Raw genomic sequence first — 19,189 nt, 5'->3', positions numbered from 1 at the left:
GCAACAATTTCGGGGAAAAAAAATGCAATATTTTTTACTTTTTGCTATTAGAAATATCCCCCAAAAACATATAAAAAAAAAACATTTTTTTTCCTAAGTTTAGGCTGATATGTATTATTCTACATATTTTTGGGGAAAACAAAATCACAATAAGCGTATATTAATTGGTTTGCGCAAAAGTTATAGCGTCTACAAAATAGGGGAGGACACATCGGACACTTTTGACACTATTTTGGGACCACTGTCATTTATACAGCGATCAGTGCTATAAAAATGCACGGATTACTGTGTAAATGAAACTGACAGGGAAGGGGTTAACCATTAGAGGGCAATGAAGGGGTTAAGTGTGTCCTGGGGAGTGATTCTTACTGTGGGGGGAAGGGCTACCTAGGACATAACAGCGATCACTGCTCCCGATCACAGGGAGTAGTGGATCTCTGTCATGACACAAGGCAGAACAGGGAAATGCCTTGTTTACATAGGCACGTCCCCGTTCTACCTCTGCACACCGCAATCGCGGGCCGCTGGAGAACATAGTTCCTGGGACCCACGGTTATGCTCCTGCGGAGTGTGTGCACCCAAAAGGCAGCAAATGTAAAGGGACGTACCTGTACGCCCATTTGCCTGCCTGTGCCATCATACATCTGTGTGCGGTGGTCGGCAAGCGGTAAAAAACAAACAAAACAAAAAAAAACACCACAACAACAAGCCTTTAATATTACTTTAAATCTCTCTTTAACATAGGGAAGGCTTCTTGGTGGAATAATCATATCAAGTCACCCAAGTCTTGCCTAGAGCTGGATTCCCACTGTTGCGGTGAATTAAAGTGCACTATACCATGCTTAATACCATACCTTACATTAGGACAGCCTATTCATTTAAATGGGCATTGCGGCAGTACAATAGCGCAAACCCTGATCTAAAGGAGAAAGGCAGCACAATGTACTGCCATTTATGTTATAAACACAGGTGTAGAGAAAGGATATTTTAAATTTGTGGCCATTCAAGAGAATATATTAACTGTACTATAATGAAGAGTACATCTCATGTCTTATGTTACAGAAAAGTGCATATAATATATTTCAGACACGACCCTTACACTAATTGAGCTTTAGCACTACTATTTTCACAGCATCTTTCAGTTTTCAGTGCTGTAATACTAGGCAATTACTTGTTTATGTAACATAACATTTATAGTATATCATTTTGTTCGACAAATAGAGCTTTCTTTTAGTGGGATTTAGAGAGGGGGAGGGTGGAGATAAGGAGTTAATGCGCAACATGGTGGCTAGGTGGTTAGCCTCCGTGTTGTACCCACATTAATTTTATAGTATATCATTTTGTTAGACAAATAGAGCTTTCATTTAGTAGTAGTTAGCAAGGGGGAGGATGGATATGAGGGGGTTAATGCTCAACACGGTGGCTAAGTGGTTAGCACTTCCACCTAGCAGCACTAGGATCATCAGTTCGAAACCCAACCACGCCACTATCTGCCTGGAGTTTGCATGTTCTCCCTGTGACTGCAAGGGTTTCCTCCGGGTACTCAGATTTCCTCCCACACTCCAAAGACATGCTGGTAAGTTAACTGGCTAAATTGTCCTGCATGTATGAATGTGAGTTGGGGACCTTAAATGATAAGCTCCTTGAGGGGAGGGACTGATGCGAATGTACAATACATATGTAAATCCAATCACTGTTCAATTCATGCTGCCTTAGCCTTCACAACATTGCTAGAATACACTCCTTTTTAACTAATGACACCACCAAGGTTCTAAATTCACTCCCTGGCTATCTCTTGCCTCAGCTACTGCAACTCCCTCCTCATTGGATTACCTTTACACAGACTATTCTCCCTTCAGTCCATAATGAATGCCATTGCAAGACTCATCCACCTTACCAACCATTCAGTGTCCTCCACCCCTCTCTGCCAATCCCTCCACAGGCTTCCACTCACCCAACAAATAAAATTCAAAGTACTAACAATAATTTACTAAGCCATCCATAACTCTGCCCCCAGCAACATCATTAACCTAGTCCCAAATTACCAACCAAGCCGCTCTCTTTGGTTCTCCCAAGACTGCCTGCTCTCTAGCTCCCTTGTCACCACCTCCCATGCTCATCTCCAGGAGTTCTCCAGAGCTTCTCCCAACCTTTGGAACTCCCTACCCAATCTGTCCGACTGTCCCCTAATCGATCCATCTTTAGATGATCCCTGAAAACCCTTCTCTTTAAAGAAGCCTATCCTGCTTCTAACTAATACACTGTTTTACTTCCTCCATCAACTGATTTCCCACAGCTATCACCTTTTGTATCAATTGACCCTCCCTTTTTAGATTGTAAGCTCTAATGAGTAGGGCTCTCCGATTCCACTTGTACTAAATTGTAATGTAACTGTAATGTCTGCCTTCATTTTGTTAGTTGGTGCTTTATAAATCCTGTATAATAATAATAATAAAAAAGTGCTGTATAAATTGACGGCGATATACAAGTATCTGTAATAAATAAATAATGTGCATAAGGCAAGTGAGTGTGTTATATACAAGTCACTAAAGAGATAGGCTGGAGAGATGTACAAGAGAGGAGGGTTAAAAAAACAAAAACAAAAAAAACAATCTAACCTTTTTTTACTGCAATTTTTACATTACTGTATCTGGCCATTACAAAACACAGAGCCATTCAGACAGGCTCTGTACATTTTGTCAGTGATATGCACTGCGCACACACAAGTAGTAAACATAGCGCCATATTTAAATGATGCTCCAGAAATGTACATCCACCCTCTCACCATTTATTAATGTGTGGCGATTAATGGTGGTTCTTATATTGGTTACTTCATTTTATGAAGATTACTAATCATTATACCTCCTGAAATTACGCTATTGTTGTATAAAATAATAAGAGCAACTTCTTTCAGTTACAAAACAAATTTGAGCTCATTTGACATAGGAAGATATGTACTAGATTTCCTAACATATCACGCACTGTAGGTCAAGCCAAAAACATGTCACCTAAAATGATGGGTGGCATATTTAGAAAAGCAGAATTCTAGAACTTTAGAGAACAAGAAAACTAATTTAACACCTTAAACCCTAAAGCCATTTACTGTTTTTAATGTGCAAGAACACACAAAGATTTATAATTCTGCTATTAAACCATAGAAATCTTACAGAGAAGCATTAAAATATATGTAACCTGGATATTTATTATTTCACTGAAGTGCACGCAGCCATCCTATCTGCACCTGTGATATCAAAGAACAATGTCAGTGAGGCCATAACCAGGGCAAATAGGTGGAGATTGGGGTCAGTGCTGTGGACTACATGTAAGCATGCATTTAAAAAGTGTATTATAGAGCTGGCCATAGATGGACTGCAAGAGAGAAGTCGATCTAATGGTTGGCTTCTCTCGAACATTAATGTTGAAAAATCTTTCTTCGATTGGATTTGTAGCCAATCGGCTGCAGCTTTGATCAGTGTATTCTGACAGCGGAGGAGTTTCCATTGTCAGAATACAGTGGCACAGCGGGGAGGATTTCTCCATCCACCCTAAATGCGCAGATGGGGGAATCAGCAAATTTTTCTTTGATCAGTCTGTGGGCTGATCAAAGAAAGATAAATAAAAATCCATCCATAGTCCGCTTTATTCTCACAATGACAAAACGATTGCATTATACTGTAATTTACAACATTTGTAGACAGATGTGGCTGTAAATGAACACAAGAGTACCGTAATTCCTACCCCTGAATATTGAGCTTTCTTGAGGTGTCTGCATAACCAGGTTCTCTGGCTGGCTTCTGGGTGAGAGTTGCTCCTGTTTTACAGCCAGAAAAGGCACTGAAAAATAACAAATAAATAAAAAAAAAGAAATCCATTAGCATATACATTTTTGCTCCTTTTCTTTGGACACATTTTCATCACTAGCCCTATGCCAACATGGGTTTGCTGCTTGTCAGTTACTTCAGCCCCTGCAGTAGGAGGCAAAGCTTTCTCCAACACCCCTTCTGTAGAGTTCAGCTTAGGGAATATCATTCACGTGACCATCACATGCTCCAATTTATTTACAGCACACTGCAGAAAGCACTCAGGTATATAATATGCACAAATGACAATTGCAAGTGAGAAAAGGCACACAAATCACACCTTAAGGCAGTAGATTTCCAAAAAGAAACCGTTCATCTTAAAATCTGTTCATGGTTCATAGATTTTATCTCTAGCACAGAAATACCTTATGACGATAGTGCTTGTGACACATTCCCCCTTACAAAAGTTAACAAAACAGCATCCCAGCACATTGTAAGCAATAACTTCTTGCAGTTTTTCCTCCCTCTGGCAAATAGGACAACTGACAAAATAAATGCACGCTATGGCAGAGAGGAATGTAATGTGAGTCTAACAGGCAGAAAATGTTCCCGATACAAATAAATATGTACCACTCCCACTTCCTGCGTGTACACACATATCCCGCTCATTCAATGCACTCATACCTCTCTGAATTTTACAGAGCCATAAAGAAAAAGTGCCACCATTCATTTCCTCCAAAACACTCCTGTGCAAAGTTCACTGTATTTAAAAATGATCTATTAAACCTTTATTGCAGTAGCAGTGTGATAACAAACTCATAAAAGGAAGTCACCTTCTGGAAGTCTGATGACCCAAGAAAAACATGTTTAACCATCTGATTTCCAGCATGATTTCTACCCAGCATATAGCACATAGACATAGCAGGATAGTTGGATTTGCACACTCTTGAACTGGATCCCTCTTGATCCTAAGTGCTGTAGGCTGCTCTGTAAACTTGCAAAGCTTGCTTTGCTTTTAACAAATATGTAAATAAAAAGCCTGGGGAGGTGGAGGAAAGCAGCGTAGATGCACTTCAATTCATGTCTACCCAAGGAATTATTGACCAGTGTGGCCACCTGCTTGCTTTTACAGTTGTGAGATTTTGCATCTGGCAGAAAACAAAGTAGAGACACAGACTGCCATCTCATGTCTATGGGCTGTTTTACTGTATAAACGATTAAAGATCCCAATATGCTAAAGATGCAATTTTCTCTTACAAACATTTTATTGGCATTTAGCACATAATACAGTGCCATTTGTCATATAACAACATGAAACCCGATAAAGAAAAAAAAAAAAAAAAAAAAAAATTGCGGTCCTAAGAGACACAACATTACACACAAAGGCACTAGCAGTAAGACCAGTGCACATTGAAAATTGTACAATTAGCGGGAACATAAGAATGTTCCACTAAAGTCATAAGCAACAAGTCAAAGAAATTACATGTCTGCTCTACATATCAAATATGTCCAACAGCTGTCTAAAACAAGATCGGCCAGTGCCAAAGGGCCAGGCTGGTGTAAAGTTAGATCACAGAAAATTAAGGTTTAAGGGAGGAGGTTAAAAAGAAACCAGGATTATAGGTCGGGGAAGGACAAAGGGGAGGGGAGGGGGGAGGTCTCAGGGGTCCATGTACCAAGAGAAAGCAAATGACCACTCAAGTAAGCCAAATGGTGTTGCCAACATCCCTGGTATAGATACGGAGCAGTGGTCCTTGGTGATGTTTACACCAGATGTTTTTTTAGCTTATTTGTATAATAAATTTTGATATATTTTTGTACCTTTTTGTTCTCTTTGTTTGCCTCTAAAGTCTCACTAGTACCGGTGGGGGGGGGGGGGGGGGGTTACTTTTTGCTCCGTACATGGGACCAAGAGAGGTCAGATTGCTAAAAGATGATCATCAAAATGTGAAGGATTGGTGTGGGTTATCCAAGGCTGCCCAACCTGAAGAAATTTATCATGGGAGTTAGCCAGTTTTACTGCTTCAAAACTAAGAGCGGGCAATTTAGAGGCTCGTGTAAGGTTGGTTACCGTAAAAAGATGCAATGCTAGCTGACGTTTCGAGCAATACAACGTCTCTATAGGTTTAAAAGGTGGGTTTCCCAAGGATTCATCTTGAAAACCAAATGCAGTATATATGTAGGAGGGCATAGACCCAGATCCATAGTCCGCCTGATTTTGGGCAAAACCACCAAATACGTGCCACCCCACCCTGGCTGGGGATATCCTCGAAAGCAAGTCGAGGGGTAGAAAGGAACAAAACAGGCCAGACTATCTGGCATATAGTATCATCAGTATAGATATTTAGAAGCATTCTTAAGAGTTGTAAGATTTCTAAACATTAAGAGAGTGCTAGGGCCATGATCTGCCAGTCCCCTGGAGTCAGCCCCCAAACTCACTTTCCCATTGCTGCTAAATAGCTCGTAGACAGGGTTTCTTTAAAGATATAATTGCAGTATTGATCAAAGAGATAAGACCTGTAGAGTGTGGATGTGCTTTACAGAGACTTTTGAACGACATCAGGGGATAAGGAGAGTGCTGAGAACGAAGGACCAACAAGGTGAAATCATGAAACTGTATGTAGCGGAATCTTGTAGGGCAATCTAAGTAAGCCAAACATCAGGATCCTTTTAGGGATGAGAATGGAAATCCGTAAATCCATGTTCATTCCACCAGCAAAATTGCCCTGGGCTATCCATTCCTGGAGAAAACAGAGGGCAATGCAGTGGTAGATGGGGCGAATTTAGACCAGCAGAGAATGTAACAGAATCCCAAAGCCAAATCATGTGAAGCAAAATGGGGCTCAGATGGAGGGCGGGAAGAGGGAGGGAGCCAAGCTAATGAGGAAAGGGGACCAGGTTGATAGTGGTCCAGAAGACGACTGAAATTTTCAATACACTTGGATTGCATAGATTTAAAACATAACTCGGTTTAAAATAAAACACTATAACGCTAAACACCAAAAAAATATTTAAACTGCACCATTTTATCCACTTCAAAAATTACTGAATCCATTTTTTTACACAGGGACACCATACAGACTGAAATCTGTCTTGATATTAGCGTCTTGTAATTCCTTGTACTGCAGCACTGTGCATCAACCAGGGCTGTACTGTTCATTATCACCTTTAATGTGCATCTGCACATTAGAAGTGTCAATTCTGTAGAAAGGGGCTTACCAGAGTGGGAACCATGTCATTGCTGAACATATTATGTGTCGGTGATACACACCAGGAAGACTGGCAACACACAATCTTCAAAGGCTCAAGCTTCATAGGAGATTTTTGGTACTCCACACCCGCTAAAAGCACTAGTGATTATTCGTTCAACATCTACTCACCAGCACAAAATTTATAAAGCAGCCATAGGCATAAGGGTACTTTAAAGTGGTTGTAAACCCCAGTCATTGAATCTGAGCAAAGCACGTATATCTTTAGTGTTTACTTATCTCTCCAAAGCTCTAAGCCCCTGTTCACACTGCATCTGACTTTAGTCGTACAATTTCAAAGCTGCAGGTCAATGCAACTTCAGGTGCGACTTGGCTGACAATAGGTCTATGCAAGTCGCACCTGAAATTGCAAAAAACAGTGCAGGAATCTTTTTCAAATCAAATCGGTGTGGCACCGCAAAGTCGACATTGCGCCAATTTGAACAGTTCCATGGCCGACAATAGGGTGCGACTTGTTCTGCGATGTGGACCTGTCAAAGAACATGACACGTCGCACCAGTGTGAATGGGGGCTGTGTGTTGTTTCTTTGTTGCTCTGTTATCAGCATGAGTCACTTATGAGAAGTTTTGGCGACACATGAGATAAAGTTGTGTGTGTGTGTTGGGGGGTGTGGGGTGTGTGTGTGTGTGTGTGTGGGGGGGGGGGGGGGGTGTTTGGGAACTCATCAGACAGCTTGTCTATTCAGAACAGTGTTCTTCAGCTGTGTGGAGCGGGGTGTGTTCCTTTCCTCCAGACAGCTCACACACAGTGTTTAACTGCAGCCGCTCTGCCCCCTCCTCTGTGCTCTGGACAGATGAAGAATGATTTTACATTTTTTCTGCCCTTTTGAAGGGGTGCAGAGAGGAAGAGACTGCAGACAAACAAGTAAACCCTATGTGGGAGGATTTGTTTAATCTTTGTGTATCAGCTGAGGCTGTTCACTTCAGTGGGTATATTGTGAGGATTTACAACCGCTTTAAAAGGTACTACAAACTTTTACTAAAATATGTAGTTGAACAAAAAACCTGTGCTCTTAGGAGCATGACGAGAGGCAGAATATCAGGACTGGAGAGCTGCATGACTCGTGACCCTTTTGCGCAGTTATGATATCTGTACTGAGCCAGAGCTACAGTTGTTCACACTTATAGTTATAGCTGAAACATTCCAGTCAATGTGTGCTAAAGGCAACAAGACGTGTCAAGGATGATGAAAGGAGGTTGCAGACAAACCGTCATTATAAGTGAACTTTGCTTTATAAAGAGAACTGGAGTTCACCGTGGTTCAGTCATGCACAGAGGGAGGTCAGTGACCCGGGTCTGCTCAGCAATGTTGTGTTTATACTGGACAGTCCTTTTTTTTTTTCTGCTTGTATCTGGCAGGCTTACTGTGAACACAATTGAGTGCTGTAAGTGGAATCATTTAGTAACACACTTGGCATTTAAAAGGGGAAGGGAATTTACGAACAGGAACATTGACAACATATATCTGGCTATAACACAAAGGACAATTTATAAATTAAAGTGATCACATAAACATAACTGGACAGAACAGATTTGAACTTACGCTCCTCACCCAGTTTTTTTGGGTCCACATTGATTGGTAAACCCATTGTGATGGACCCTACAGGGACCTTTGCATGTTCAGAGCTGTATGGAGCATGAAGTGGGATGGGAACACCCTGAAAATAGAAACATTGTTGACACAAGGCTCAGTTAATCCTTACCAAAATTAAAACTAAAAAACAAATGGAATGGAATAAATGACATTTTCTGTTTGTTTTCAATGTTTCTTATTAGTATCATTAAGGCTGGATTCACACCATACTGCGGTGAAAAATGTTTTACTGCATTGTAAAACGTCCATTTACCGCAAGGACAAACAATTAATTCCCATTCACACTGCATTGCAACCTGTTGCAGACATCACAGCACACCGTTCCAAATCACATGGCTGTATAACACCGCAGCATATCATACGTCACATAAAGTTTGTACAAATCAAAACAAAAACAAAACAAACAAAAAAGAAAGCTTTGCGATGTGTTGAATTGCATACCACACTGTATCTTACTGCAGCTGGGAACGGTGAGCAGCCAAAGTGGTAAAGGGCATGGGCATGCAGCTTTGCATGCCCATGTGAATTCAGCCTAAATGATAACCAAATCCAAGAAAAAAAAAAACATAATATTGCAGCTTCCAAGTCCTTAGATGCATTGGCTGCCTTACTTTTTTTTAAATGATTTGTATATTTTCAGCAAGTATAGAGAATACCTGTTGATCTTGCTAAAAATGCAGCATCCTGGTCACTTGTGAGCTGTACTGAAAGCAAAAATAAATGTAATCTTTCTTCTATATGTTACTAATCTCCCAATCCCCCCCATGTAATGCAGATGAACAGAGGTAGATATACTGTATTTTAGAAGCTCGGACTGGGTGGCAACCATGACTTCCTCTATAGATACACTGAAAGAGTGAGCGTACAAACTGGCAGCATTACCGGGGAAAATAAAGGGAAAAATGGCTGGAAAAAAATGAAAACGAATGCAGCCACTATATCTAAGGACTAATAAGCTGCAATATATTCCATTTATGTTTTCTGGGTTTAGATACACTTTAACTATCTGGACGGAGCTGTGACAGACAAAATACGCAGTCTTAAGTTTTCATTTTATCTGTAAAATGTGTATTTTGTTTGTACATACAGCAATAAAACACAGAACACAAGAATGGATTTCAAAAGCCATTAACACTCCCAAAATACAGTACATCTTTTTTGAAAAGAGAGAACCTACAGAGTCAAACACTAATGATTTCCTGATATTTCATGGCATTCTGACGAATACTTGCCATATACATTTTTTTAATAAATACATGAAACGGTTACCAGTACATAAAAAAGATGCAACATAAGCTATAAATAAATGTTAAAAGTAAAAATTTGTTGAATTGATAAATAACACACAAATGTGGCTAAAAATGTAAAACAAAGTTACTCTATATCGAATATTTATTGTATAAGCTCCAATGTGTACATCAATAACAATATACTGTATATAGATTTAGGCCAGTTAACACATGCCTGTGCGCTAAAATGATTGGTTTCAGCATGTAGGCTTGTGTCTGTGGTGGCAGGGAGTAGCAATGCCTTGTGTTGTAACAACCCAAGGTACCGTTTGCTTTCTTTTTTTTACTTTATTGAAATGTCAATATGAAATCAATCAGCAATTCCGCTCGTTATCACAGCACATGCGGCCGGACTCTTGCTACCTCTCCCGCCCGGTGGATAGACAGGGGTAAGCGTGAAATCCCCCATAACTTCCCGCAGACTAATTTATAAATACGGCCCTCATATCCAAAATGGCAGCGGCGGCCTCAAAGCACACACAGGTGCTGTAGCCAGAGACAGACGTGGCTCCTGGATCTGCCTGGACATGGCTCAGTGAAGGATCTGAGTGCCAGGGCTTCTGAGGCTGCATCCATGTCCCCAGACAGAGATATCTTCTCATCCCAGTTGGACCTGGACAGGGAACTATGTGATATTGCAAGTCAGGGGAACATGGAGGACAGTCCCTCATCTTCCCCAAGCTCCCAGGACATGGCACCACTGCCAGAATACTTGGGGGATCCCATTTTGTTGGCAAGATTTTCCACCCTGTTAGAACAAGGGCTTGAAAAAGTAAACGCATAACCCCTGACCTGAAACATGAATTTCAGGAGCTGGGCTTCTGCACAGGAATAGAAAGCACACTGGCAGTTACCATCACCATAACCAACCAAAATGAGTGTATTGAGGACATACACAAGAGATTAGATGATGCGCTAGATAGAAGCACCAAAAATGGGGAATAGGAGAAAGTGTCCACATCCCTAATGACACATCAAAAAAAGCAAAGAAACCCTCTGACGGGACTTTATAGGGCAAGGACTCCAAAAATAGTGTATGCAAACAATTCGGTATAAAAAATTAGTTTAATACAAAGTCTAAAAAACATCAATACATAAAGGTTTTGTCAAAACTGCATATTCAATTGATGTCATGGATAAGAGAACACATTCAAACCACTATTTACAACACTCTTGTGCAAATGTATGGAGTGAAGCTCTATGCGTTTTAAGTTTTTTTCACAAATCCTCTTCATCAGGAAGCAAGTGGTGTAGAGGTTTATGCAATCTACAATTCAGAGAGCTACAAATAAGTACAGGGTATATGCATACACAAATTGAGACACAAAAGTTTGTCCACAGACAAGCACTATATAATATATATATATATATATACATATATCTTGATGTTTTGCATCAAGAGTAGAGAAAGAAGGGAGGGAGGGACAAGGAGAAACATGGCTGCGCCGACCACACGGTGCCCTAGAAGGGGGAAGGATGGATCTGTGGTGTTCGTGTCTGCATCAGTCCTTCCCCTTCTAGGGCACCACGTGGTCGAAACGCGTAGAGCTTCACTTTGTACATTTGCACAAGAGTGTTGTAAATAGTGGTTTGATTATGTTCTCATATCCATGACATCAATTGAATATGCAGTTTTCACAAAAACCTTTTGTATTTTTAATACCCAATTGTTTGCATACACAATTTTACACAATTTTTGGAGTCATTGCCCTATAGAGTCCAGTCAGAGGGTTTCTTTGCTTTTTTTAAACAAGATAAATGACCTGGAAAATCTGTCTCGCCTCTACAATTTGTGTTTGTGCCATTCCTGAATCCTTCCTTGATTCTGAAGCCATTGTTAAAGAGCTCATTCACCACCTCATCCCTGACATACCTTCTCACAAGTTAGAACTGGATAGAGTGCACAGGGCCCTGGCGGCGCCCCGTGACGATCTGCAAAGAGACATAATCGTAAAGTCTCATTATGCGGTCAAAGAGCAAGTAATGGCCAAAGCTAGAGAAATAGCTGACCTGCAATTGCGGGGCCACAAAATCCAGATCTTTGCTGATATTCTACCACCTACTATCCAGAAGCGCAGAGATTTGAAAACTTTTCTACAGCCTCTGATAGCCAAAAATATTACATACTACTGGGCTTTCCCTTTTCGATTGAACTTTACTTTTCGCAACAAGAAACAGTCCTTTTCCACATTTCCAGAGGGTGATGTTCTGCTGAAAAAACTGGGTCTTATATCCATGGATCCGGAGGGATCTTCCCGCACCCAACAGCCCAGATCACCTGTCACCAAGCCCACGCAGAGTCCCTTAACTCCAGTGTGGCATTCCACCAGAAGCCAGGCCAAGCTCAAAAGTAGATCCCCATAAAAAAGAAAAAGGCAGCTCTTGGGTTCAATGGGACCTTGTGAAGTGATTTTTCCCTTTCTTTAATTGATCCTAGGACAGGATCACAGATGGAACATCTAAGGATGCTTCCTGACATTTCATTGCTAAGCGTGAGAATGAGTAACCCTGGGATTTAGGTTTTATGCATACTGTTATGTTTTTTCTTTCCTCGGGGGACTTCTGATTCTAACAGTTATAACTCATTATGTTAATGTTGAGGTTTCTAAAGGCATGTTAAGGCCAGTGATGACAGTCATGTGTCCAGTTTGTCTTTGTTTCCCTCCACTAGTGAGGGGACCAGAGCCAAACCAGGCCCTGGGCATTGCCCAGGGTGAAGTTAGTGGAGGACTAGGGGATCTTTTCTCCGGTTTGGAGTATGTTTGGTTGGAATTACTGTCTAACTATTGCATAATATATGTGGATTTGTTATTTGTAGGACAGTCCTAATTTAGGAATTCTTCTGAATTTTTGCTTCTTTTGTGTGTTTACTTTTCTCTTTTCTTTTTCTCAACCCTTACCCCTTTTCCCTTTGCTCCGAGACCCCTCAGTACTGGGCCTTCAGCTGCTGAATGGTTCTGAGAACCAGGGAAGGCGATTGTCATTCTAGAAGAGGTTGGTCAGTGACCTTTTGGCTTTCTTTGTGCACCATGGCAGACAATACTACTGGGGTCCCCTTCAAATTTGTTACCCACAATGTTAAGGGGCTGAGTTATCCATTAAAGTGGAGGATGGTCCTCCAACATTACAAATCCTTGCAGGCAGACGTTCTCCTTCAGGAGACACACTTTCCACCAACCAACAACCCTTTTCCACAAACTTTTTGCGCCACTATGACCCCCATTTCTACTTGGCAAATGGCCTAGGGAAGACAGGAGGCCTACTTTTCAAAGCGGGCATCTTTCTCGCTGGAGAAAAAGATGTGCGATCTGGAGGGACGTTACTTGATGCTAGTAGGGCATCTGGGGCATCTGGAGGGCTCCCCAGTTTCATTGATCTCTTAGTACGCTACTAACTCAGGTCAAGTTCCCTTTTTTAGAACTTTGCTTCATGCTGTGTCCCAGACCTGAGGAGGTATGGTGCTTTTTGCAGGGGATTCCAATGTAGCTCAAGGCCAGAAGACCAATGTCCTCTGCTAGGCATTACCCCAAAAATTGGGTCAAAACTGGCTAACATGTTACATTACCACAATCCAATTGATATATGGCAGGAACTCAACCCTTTCAAGAAAGACTATACGTTCTTTTCCTATGTTCATCGTACCTATTCTAGAATCTATCACTTTTTTTACCAATCCTGAAACGGTGCACCTCTTCCGGGTAAGTAAAATAGTAGGCATATGGTCAGACCAATCTTTGCTTTGGACATCGTGTGACACTTTACTAGTAAACCGGGGTCCTGTCCCTTGGAGGCTTAAAATGAATCACTTTTGAGTAATCCATCAGACTGTTTTGATATAGAACAACATCTTAAGGAATATTTTGCCTCAAATAAACCTGAAGACACCTCTCCAGTGATCAACTGGGCAGCTCACAAAGCCACAATCAGGGGTTATCTGAGAATAGCATCTCTTCTCAAGAAGAACTTGAATGCTCAGACAACAAAGAGTTGTCTAACCTACTGACCCGACACAAACAAAACCCAAATTTGGACCTTAGAGACAAAATATACGCAATCTTTGTCTGACGACTAAGGCGGAAAAAAAATCTTAGATGGAATCAGGCCTCCGTTTACATGCTAAAGGGTAAACCAGGTACCTGTTAGCCCATAATCTAACACCTCAATTCCAACGGTACGCCCTAATTAGATGTACGAATAGCACTCGACACAGAATCCACAAACGGTAATGAAAATATTTCATGACTATTATTCTTCATTATATGGTGAACAGGAGAATGCATCAACTGGAGCCATAGACAATTTTCTTTAAGATCTCACCATCACTTCTCTCTCAACCTCCCATCGGGAGATTTTGGAAGGGGAAATCACTGTAGAAGAGGTACTGGCAGTAATTAAAGAAGCTAACACTTCTAAAACTCCGGGCCCAGGTGGCTTCTCTACAGCATATTACAAGAAATTCGCTATTCAGCACCCCATCGTCTCCAGTTCTTTATGGCAATATGGCCCTTGATGCAGACTCTAATAAAGCTGATATCTGTTTAATACCTAAACCAGACAAGTACCATACTGAGGTGGCCATTTACCATCCAATATCCCTGATCAATACTGACTTGAAACCCCTGACCAAAATATACACGACTAGGTTCAATACATTTTTAACACAATATATTCACATCGATCAGGTTGGATTCGTTCCAGAGAGATAGGCCGCAGGCTTGATCTCTATATTGCGCTCTAATTGGGATAGTGCAGATGAGCTGTGAGGCACGTTATTGTTACTGGACCTACATAAGGCCTTTGACTCTATATCCTGGCCTTTTCTGTTTCATATATTGAGGAAATGGAATTGTGGACCGAAATTTCTTAATCTGAGTGCTATCGTTTGCAAATCTGGAGAGGAACTAGGCAGAGATGTCCTCGGTCGCCACTCCTGTTTGTGATAGCGATTGAGACATTGGCAATAGCTGTCAGATATAACCCCAATATCCATGGCATTGAAAATGGCGGCAAAATGCATAAATGTGGCTTATTTTCTGATGACATGCTGTTATTCCTATCGGATCCTATCACGACCTTACCCAATTTATTTGCCTTATTTTCCGATTTCTGAACCATTTCTGGATTCAAGGTAAGTCAACTACAATTGGAGGCTCTAAATACAAATCTCCCAGACAGTCTTTGATTATATACGGCCATTCTTTTCCTTTAAATGGCGTGCGCAGATGTTCCCGTTTCTTGGAGTTAAACTGACTTCTGACATTGCCTCATTGTATTGGGCAAATTACACCTTTATATGACTCTACAGAGCGTGACCTGAAGACTTGGCAAACCCACGATATTTCCTGTATGGGTAGAATAGCGGTCGTTAAAATTATGGTTCTCCCTTGAATACTATATCATTTTAGGTCCCTTCCGATTCCAGTTCCTCTAGTTTTCTTTCGGATCAGTCCCTGATCTATACATTTATTTGGGAGGTTATCAGGTGGCCTGCTCTACCCTGTACAGGTCTAAATGGCAAGGAGAACTGGGAGCTCTGCATTTCTTGCGATACTGTAGAGCGGCACATTCGGTCCAGTTATACCAAATTTTTGATGAAAGATATAGACCTGACTGGGTCCACTTGGAGGCACAGGCAAGCCGACCATTCCCTTAGATCTCCTTATGCGTCGGGCGGTGTTGAGCCATTCTTTATCCCACTCCTTGTTTTTGTGGGACTCCCCAAATATGCTATATTCTTGACTATTATGTTTTGTTGATGTTTAATGGGTCAGGGACACTGATCATATTGGATAACGCATACTTGTTATAACTATTTCATGATGATTATTTGACCGTAAAACGTTTGTATGATGATTTAAAATTGTAATAAAAACTATTGAAACAAATAAAGTTAATAGTACTGCAATTGAAAGCATTAAATCTCACTATGTACTGCATTATGGTTATCATTACTAGGTGGAATTCGCCATTATCATTACAAAAGTGGAGCATACCTGAGATATGGAGCCCATGGGTCTTTCAATAGCAGCTGGGTGTTTGCTGGAGGAAATAAGAGGCGGTGGGTTTGATATGCTGTTGATACGTGGTGCCAATGTCCGTGAACCATCATGCAGGTTTAGTGGCACTGACTGACCTGTTTGAAAAAAAAAAAAAAAACACAAAATATGGATTAAGAAAAACCTGTAATAGTTATCTGCTTTCAAAGAAAAAGGTTTATTATTAACCAATACATGTTTAAAGCAATAGCAACCCTCTGTTTTGTAAGCTTTTTCAGCAGTTGAAAGTTTTCATATTTTTTTTTAGGGTAGTTCCTTTCTCTTGCAGCATCCTATTGAGCCACTCTTGAATGCAAGGACTAGAGTTACCTTACACTGTATGTAACAATAGAAACACACAGCCCCCTAGCCAAGGGATGCAAAGGCACCTGCTCCTCCCCCCTCCAAGCTAACAGACTGCCTTGATACTGCTCACTGTTAATTATTTCCTGTGAAGACTAGAAAGTCAGGGAAGCAGCAGGGCGAGAGCAAGAGCCAGCAGTATTGAGGCTGTAAACAGGAAGTGATGGAGCAACCAATAGTTTACTGGGAAATATTTATTTTGTTGTTCTCAAGGTTCTAAACTAAAAAAACACAAAGGGTTTAATACTACTTTAAATTCTAATATGATATTTCCTGCATACTTACAATGATCCAGCTTGACACAATGTAAGTATGCATATCTCAAACCTGAGGGACCTCTGGGGAAGTTGAAAATACATTGATTGCAGCACTCTTCTGGGTCTTGAGTTAGAGAAGAGGGCTGGTGACATCACAATCTTCATCTTGTTCAATTAGAGGGGCTAGTGCCAAGAGAGCGACCCTTTGTGGTCAGTGTGCAGAGGGGAAGCAGCTCAGCACAGATCCCCATATTGTAGTAGTAGTATAAACCGCTACAGTGATTGTCAGTTTACCCAGTGGCCCTTCAGGGATGATATGCAACAAGGATCATACCTGAAAGTTCAGATTTAAAAAACAACTGTAGGCAACAAGTGAAAACAGTGAATTGGTATTTGAACACTGCTGTATGTTTTTTTTTTTTCATCACATGACCACTATAAGCACCTAACAAAATATCGGCATTTAAATAGAGAGCATAGTACAGCAAAAAGGACAATTCTGAGAAGTAATAGGTGGCGATCTGACTGTCTGACGAAAAGGGAGTGCATGAAACTTTACTTAGCCTAATGACTGAAACCTTTAAATACATCAAGGGGTGAATAAGGTTCAGGAGGGCTGTATGTTCAATATGAAACCAAAATCAAGAACACAGGGACATGACCTGAAACAGGAGGAAAGTTCAAAACCAATCTTAGAAAAATAGGATTTTTTCTACAACTTACCTGTAAAATTATTTTCTTGGAGTACATCATGGGACCCAGAGCAGTCATATATTATATATATATATATATATATATATATATATATATATGGGTTATACGTCACCTACTGGTAAAATCAAACAATAAGTCCCCCCTTCCTGCGCAGGAAGTACTCAGGTTTGTAGCAAGCAATAAACTTCCCAGACAAGATGGGAGGGATCTCTGTGTCCTGTGATGTACTCCAAGAAAATGATTTTACAGGCAAGCTGTAGAAAAAAATCCTTTGTTCTCTAACGTACATCACGGGACACAGAGCAGTCATTCCTATATGGGACATCCCCAAGCAATGCCCCTGAGGGGAGGGAGACACCATCACAGAAACTGCCACCATTACTGTTTGTAATACGCTGAGACCAAAGGCAGTCTCCTCCATGTTCTTGACATCCACCTGGTAAAAACCCTGTGGATGTATAAACTTAAAGACCAAATAGCGGTTTTGCACACCTAGACCACTGACACCTGATGGCCCAAGATACTCCCACACACCTGTTAGAGAATCTCTCCCCAGAAAAAAAAAGGGATTTTGCTCATTAAAATCATAAGCATCATTGATAAATTGGCAGATCCACTGCTAAACATTTGACCTACATGCCACCTGCCCTTCCTTGGCTTTTTTGGCTGCACAAATCAGGATTCCTGACCTGTGCCAACAACTAAAGTATACCCTGAGTATTTGAACTAACTCTAGAGTAGGTAGCGATCTTTCTCTTGCCGATTGCGGATTAGAAGAAAAATAAAAAAGAAAGACACTGTCCTGATTCAAGTGAAAACTAAAAAACACTCTAGACAATAGAGATGGATTAGGACGCAACATCACCTTATGATGTGCGACCAAGAGCGGCTCCTTGTAAGAAAGAGCTGCCAGCTCTGACACTTTACTTAGTCCCTTACCTCGGAAGGGTGGTTTCTACTAACAGTCTGCCAATTGGTTAAAAAAAAATAAAAAATAAAAAAGACCTCTGCAAAGATAGCCCAGATCAAATCCCAGTTCCAAGGACATAAGAGTGGCCTGACGTGGGACTATCTATGCTACACGCTATATGAAGAATGAATCCAGGAGTGAGAAACAATGGTCTCTGAAAAAAAATGGATAGGGATGCACTCAAACCCTTAATGGTACTTAAGGCCAATCTCCTTTCCCCTACCGATTGGAGAAAGAAAAGAAAATCTTCCACTCATATTCCTGTGGGTGCCACTTCCTGGCTTCCCCTAGGAAAAAAATATTTCCAAGTCCTGTAATTGAGGTTCCATGAAACCAGTTTCCAGGGCTCAACAGTATGGAGGTACAGGACTCAAGACCATTAGGTCCCGCTGGACTGGGAGTATTCAAGGAGCGACCCTCGCAAGCTTCGCTATGTCAGTGTACCAAGCCCTCCTGGGCTAATTCGGCTAACACAATTGATCAGTGTTACCACCTCTCGGATTCTTCGCAAAAGATGTGGGAGAAGTCAAAACAGAGGGAAAGCATCAAATAAGGGAGAACTGGTCCCTAAGGTGTTACCAGTGCATCTGCCCCTACTTTCGTCCCAGGCACAACCACTTGTTGTGGAACTTGGAATCTAGTATCTCCACCTGCACAGTTCTCCCTGACCTTATTCTATACCTGGAGTATGTACTAGTGATAGAGATAGCACTTGTACTGTCTCAGACAGAATGTGGTTCACCTTCCTGAGCCGCATGACTCCTGGTGGTTGATATATATGCCTACAGAGGCATTCCCAGATTACACCTACAACTGGTTTGTCCCAACATCCAGAGCAAGGCGTACTGGCCAAAAATCTAACATACTAATAGGCAGTATTTTCTCCTGTGGAGACCAAG

General features: G+C 41.2%; 1 protein-coding gene across 18 annotated transcripts in view; it reads right to left on the bottom strand.

Annotated features, from left to right (window-relative positions):
- The window catches only part of NCOR2 (nuclear receptor corepressor 2), a 640,543-nt gene that overhangs the window by 79,241 nt on the left and 542,113 nt on the right, over positions 1-19,189 (bottom strand). For 13 of the 18 annotated variants that reach the window (XM_077461835.1, XM_077461842.1, XM_077461827.1 and 10 more), the window contains 3 exons: positions 15,945-16,084; positions 8,612-8,726; positions 3,739-3,834 (listed from right to left, as the gene is read on the bottom strand). In XM_077461835.1, the coding sequence (XP_077317961.1) occupies positions 3,739-3,834; positions 8,612-8,726; positions 15,945-16,084 (351 nt within the window). The remainder of the gene's footprint in view (positions 1-3,738; positions 3,835-8,611; positions 8,727-15,944; positions 16,085-19,189) is intronic. The other 5 variants (XM_077461836.1, XM_077461834.1, XM_077461846.1 and 2 more) reach the window with 1 other exon arrangement.

This window comes from Lithobates pipiens, unplaced genomic scaffold (assembly GCF_037356315.1).
Source record: "Lithobates pipiens isolate NorthernLeopardFrog02 unplaced genomic scaffold, aLitPip1_a1.2 Scaffold_3, whole genome shotgun sequence".
Taxonomy (NCBI): Eukaryota; Metazoa; Chordata; class Amphibia; order Anura; family Ranidae; genus Lithobates; species Lithobates pipiens.
Note: the sequence above shows the minus strand (reverse complement) of the source record. Positions and strands in the feature narration are given on the sequence as shown.